Source organism: Rhinopithecus bieti, unplaced genomic scaffold (assembly GCF_001698545.2).
Source record: "Rhinopithecus bieti isolate Rb0 unplaced genomic scaffold, ASM169854v2 scaffold_61533, whole genome shotgun sequence".
NCBI classification, from domain to species: domain Eukaryota; kingdom Metazoa; phylum Chordata; class Mammalia; order Primates; family Cercopithecidae; genus Rhinopithecus; species Rhinopithecus bieti.
In genome coordinates, this window is record NW_016823925.1 from 1334338 (window position 1) to 1339864 (window position 5527).

A 5527-nucleotide genomic window follows, 5' to 3' on the forward strand; every position below is an offset into this window, starting at 1 on the left:
TAGAGACAGGGTTTCACCGTGTTCGCCAGGATGGTCTCGATCTCCTGACCTCACGATCCACCTGCCTTGGCCTCCCAAAGTGCTGGGATTACAGGCGTGAGCCACCGTGCCCGGCCGGGCTAAATTACTTTTAAGTCTTCTGTTCTGGAGTTACTACTCTATACTTCAAATAGGATTACATTCATATTCTGTGACCTGGGATTAATACAAGAGTTTCCAAACGACACTGACGAAGCTATACAGCATTAAAGATTTCCTATGTGAACACTTGTAAAATAACTTTTAACATCAGAAGTAGGTTTTATATCTTTATTCAGAGGTGATTCAACTATAGAATAAAGCCCTTTTAGCATTACAAAATCCAATGATTTTGAACTTTTTTTTTTTTTTTTTTTTTTTCTCAGCAATACAGTTGCATTTGACTTTCATAATCCTGAAGAGATTCTCTTATTTGGAGTTTTTCATGCATTCAGGTATTTAGCATGATGTCTGATGTGGTCAGTAATAAAGGTTGCAATGAAGTAGTAGCTATGATCATAACCCTAGAAGACAAAGAGATGATAAGACATTTATCTACCATTCAGAAACATCAATATTAGGAACATTAAATATATCTCTAAGATCATTTAATTTGCTTACAAATAGTCATAACATTAAGGAAGTATGAGGAAGGTTTAAAATTAAATCAAGGTTATCATATTTTTACTTTAACATTTTCACTGTACATTAAAAGAGCAGCAAAAATATGAAGGAAAACTAAACACTCTGCTTAGCTTCTAAACATAGCCTAACTTCTAAATGCTGCCATTAATATGTAAAGAGAGGAAGTAACACATTAATTAAATATGCACAGTAGACATGTCATATCAACACTGTAGAGTACATTAAATATGTAGAGTAGACACTATCATATCAACCAAGATGAAAAGAATCAGGATTTAGAGACCTTAGAAACATGGGCAAGACATTTCAATTCACAAATGTAGCACATCAATAAGTCAGTGACTATTAAAATACAAAATAAGCACACAAACAATATAGAAAAAGAACACAAAAATGCCCAAATGTTCTATCATTGTTGGGAAGTCAAACATCAGCCATCATAAATCATGTTAAGAAGTCCTCCTACACAGTAAATGCATGTCATATCTTTATTTGAGGAGAAAGGAATAATTCATTAAGCGCTGACATCCCTTAGCAATATATCAAATTAGGTAAAAAGTCAGTAAACCTTTGGAAAACTACATGAAACTGAGAAAAATGTAATGTGCTAAGCAGTTAAGTTGAAAGAGATTTCTATCTATCCAGTCATTTAAAACCATTGTTGTAGGTAAATGGAGAAATAATCCCTTTCTGGTGACTCTGACACCTCTTCTGAGTATAAGATAAAAAATAGTCTTCCAAAAAAAAAATAATAAAGTATTAAAGTGGTAAGAATTTTCATTTTTTTTGTTGTTGTTGCTGCTGTTGTTCAACTTTTTAAGTTCAGGGGTACATGTGCTGGATATGCAGTTACATAAGTAAATGTGTACCACGGTGGTTTGCTGCTCAGATCAAGCCATCACCTAGGTATTAAGCTGAGCATCCATTAGCTATTCTTCCTGATGCTCTCCCTAACTCCCACTACCCTTTGGCAGGCCCCAGTGTGTGTTGTTGCCCTCCATATATCCATGTGTTCTCATCATTCAGCTCCCGCTTATAAGTGAGGGCATCTAGTGTTTTTTTTTTTTTTTTTTTTTTTTTTCTGACATGGAGTCTTGCTCTGTCACCCATGCTGGAGTGCATCATCTTGGCTCACTGCAACCTCCACACCCCGGGTTTAAGTGATTCTGCTGCCTCAGCCTCCTGAGTAGCTGGGACTACAGGCATATGCCACCATGCCCAGCTAATTTTTTTTTGTATTTTTAGTAGAGACGGATGGTCTCTACTAAAACGGATGGCCAGGATGGTCTCGATCTTCTGACCTCGTGATCCGCCTACCTCAGCCTCCCAAAGTGCTGGGATTATAGGCGTGAGCCACCATGCCCGGCCTGGTATTTGGTTTTCTATTCCTGCATTAGTTTGTTGAGGATAATGGCTTCCAACTCCATCCATGTCCCTGCAAAGGACATGATCTCATTCCTTTTTATGGCTGCATAGTATTCCATGGTGTACATGTACCACATTTTCTTTATCCAGTCCAATCGTTGATGGGTGTTTGGGTTGATTCCAGGTCTTTGCTATTGAATAGTATTGAATAGTACTGCAGTGAACATACGTGTGCATGTATCTTTATAACAGAATGATTTATATTCCTTTGGGTAGATACCTAGTAATAGGATTGCTGGGTCAAATGGCATTTCTGCCTCCAGGTCTGAGGAATCACCACACTATCTTCTACAATGGTTAAACTAATTTACACTCCAGGTGGGAAGAACTTTCTAAGGATATCAAACACCAGATAATTTATCTCTATCTACAAGTAAAATACAAGGTTGAATATACTGAAAGAAATGAAAGTCTAACAAAGATTTTTTTTTCCAGTTTTGAACTAGTGAATGGTCACTGATGGGAAAAGATGGGAATTTTTCTAAGCACCTAAGAAATAAAAATAGAGCTAATAAAATATCACTGATGCTTCAGAGAACAAGGCAAATCCCCAAGGTTTTGATGAATCAGTAAATGTTCTCAATCTCTCCCTTCCAGAGAGGTATTAAATGTTTATCTTGGGAGCAGCAGTTAATAAAAAGTTCTAGTTTAAGATCAAGGTAACTTAAGTCTTCTAAAGCAATCTGTCTTCTATCATGGAAGTGAATGTGACAGGAATGTTGTCAAGATTAAAGCTGAGCCTCATAATTACTTGGTGTCATGTCTCTCAATGATTAGACTAGTCCCAGCTGGCTAGTTAAATTTAGAGCTAAATTACAGTTTCCTATATAAAAAGGAAATGTAAAGAAAAGCATTTTCCATCCATATAATTCTTGAATTGTTAAGAAGTTAAACAGGCCTGGAGTTTTAGGTCACAAAACCTGTAAAATGTACGAAATATTATCTGCCATTTTTCACAGATCAAAAGACGGATCTGATAGAAAACGGGTACAGATGCAGGAAACAGATACCTCAAAAGACATGTGTGACCAAGTTCCAATGTGACTGAGTATGCCATATTTTTATCCTTAGTTTCTTGTGTGTTAAGACCCGTCGGACACATATGAATAGCCATCATTATTATTAGAGAAGTCCCAAGGTAAACCCAGGAATATATTGCAAGACAAGACATCTAAAATCCAAAACAAATGACCATAAGCTCCATAATGATAAAGATTCACCTATATGAGAAAGAAGAAGATGCCTGCCATTGAGGGCTCAAGAAGTTTAAAAAATATCATCAAAAAGGCAATAGAACACATTTGAACTATTGGTATCCTGCTGAAGTTATACAATTTGAGCTAATTGTATCATCCCTGACTAGGGGTTCTGTTTATCAGTCTTATTAAATGGGGATGGCTTCTTTAATTAAATTCTTTGACGAATGAGTTGGTATGACATGTTAGCAGCTTGTGCAAATGCCTATGTTTAGTGACACTTGAAGGGGCCTTTTCTCCTCTACCTCACACTTTAAATGGAAAATCCTTGGTAGCAAAACTCTGACTCCTGGAGTATAAAAATAAATGAACATATTTCATTCTTTCATTCTTCACTCAACTCTCAAAAAGGAAGCAGTGCTCCAGCAGCTATGATGGATGTTTATCCTAACAAGCAGTGTTTTCTTATATATTTTCCAGACTCAATTAGAAAAGCTTGGATAAGAATCCCCAGGTTATTAAATCTCTTCAGTGTATAAGGAGGAAGAATTTGCACTGTATTCATTTAACAAGTATTGAGAGTCTCTCTGCTAGATAACTATGCTAAATAAGCACTGGATACAGAGATGAATGAGAGATCTCTACATTTCTGGGATTCTCTGCCATGTTCTTACTCTTCTCCAACAGGCAGATGCAGAGGCTAAAACAGCCTCTCAATCTTCAAAAAGGTCCTGAGCCTTAAGGAGGTAGTATAGCCTCTCCTTCTATTCCACAAAAAGAGAATACTGTTTCTGGAAACTTCTTTACAGTATTAGGTCACTGTTTTTTTCTCTTACTGTGTAACTCCAGTAACTAAAGATAAGATATACTAGGCCCTTCTTTTTCAGACTAAGATTTGATCTCTGTATACTAGATATCAGAATTCTGCTACCTAATTTTTTTTTAAATTTAGATCGCCTGAAGCCAAAATCGAAAAAGAAAAAATTATATAAATAGCCAAATAAGTATCTGTGGTCACATAGCTAGTAAGTGTGGAACCAGGACTGGAACTAGGGCTATTTGACTGCAAATACTGTCCTCCTGTCATTTATCAAGCCATTTTCAGGCAGCATGATGTGCTCCTGAGGAGCGAAGGAATGGAATTAGAGAAGTAATTCCAACAACCAAGTAAGTTATCCCCAAATAAGTATCCCCAATAATAATAACCAAATAAGTATCCCCAATGCACTACCCCCCCCTCTAAAATTTTTTTTTTGACATTCGACAGAGTATAAATATAATTTGTGAGCATTTAACACCATTAAAAAGAGGTAAAGGAATGAAACTGGGTAAATCATGTGCATGATTATAATTACTTTCTTTCTTCTCAGATCATTTATTTATATGTATCCCCTATTATTTTCAGCTTATTTTTCACAGCTTCTATTCCATAAGAAAATACAGTTATACTATACTTGTAATCAAATGATAAAGCAGGTGATAAAACTCTCAGACCCAAGGTAATTTTCGGTCAAAGCTGGTGAGAAAATCTGAAAGTAGACTCTCTGGAGCCACTACTTAGGCATGTTCATTCAGTTGTTGATTCAATTACAATGAATCTAAAGGAAATCTGCTTCAAGCTGTGTAGTTCACTCTTAACCTGATCATGCTGGAAGTAAAGTGAATAGCAAATTGCACCTGAATTCAAGATTGTGACTCTGGTGCTTTGAATACTTTCTTACTTTTTAGAAGAATTGAATGGTTCGTCTTGACTCCTCATTAAGTATAGCCAACTATGTGTTCTAGTTGCTTGGGATACAGGCATTTTAGAAACAAGTAAGTTGACTTACTTTTCCCTCCAAGAATGTCATCATGTTCTAACTCTGCTGTTTTTATAACAAACTTGAGAGATTTTCAGACTTTGTTGGCAGGCAGGAACATTGTAGAAACAACAGAAATTTTGGGCACAGTCTTCGGGGAAGCAAATTAGGTATCCAACATGGGTAGTGCCAAGAAATTAAGGTCATTTGGAAAAAACATGGTTTGGTATGCACTTATAGCTATAGTTACTACAGTTAAACGTATTACTATATTTATAGTCAAATTCGTATTTGGATTTCTCAAGGCTGGTTGTTGACCTAAAATTTAATTGTGATGGTAAATGTTCAAATAAATCTGAAACAAAATTCTATTACTCAAGGATGGATACTAAGAGATAACAAGGTATATATAATGTATTAGTTTTTGACATTTTCTCACACTAT

At 35.9% G+C, this 5527-nt stretch overlaps 1 protein-coding gene across 1 annotated transcript in view; it reads right to left on the bottom strand.

The window, feature by feature from the left end:
• Positions 1 to 295: 295 nt before the first annotated feature.
• Positions 296 to 5527, bottom strand: part of ESD (esterase D) — a 28150-nt gene continuing 22918 nt past the window's right edge. Inside the window, 1 exon segment of the mRNA XM_017862064.1 lies at positions 296 to 542. Within this exon segment, the coding sequence (XP_017717553.1) occupies positions 462 to 542 (81 nt within the window). The 3' untranslated portion in view covers positions 296 to 461.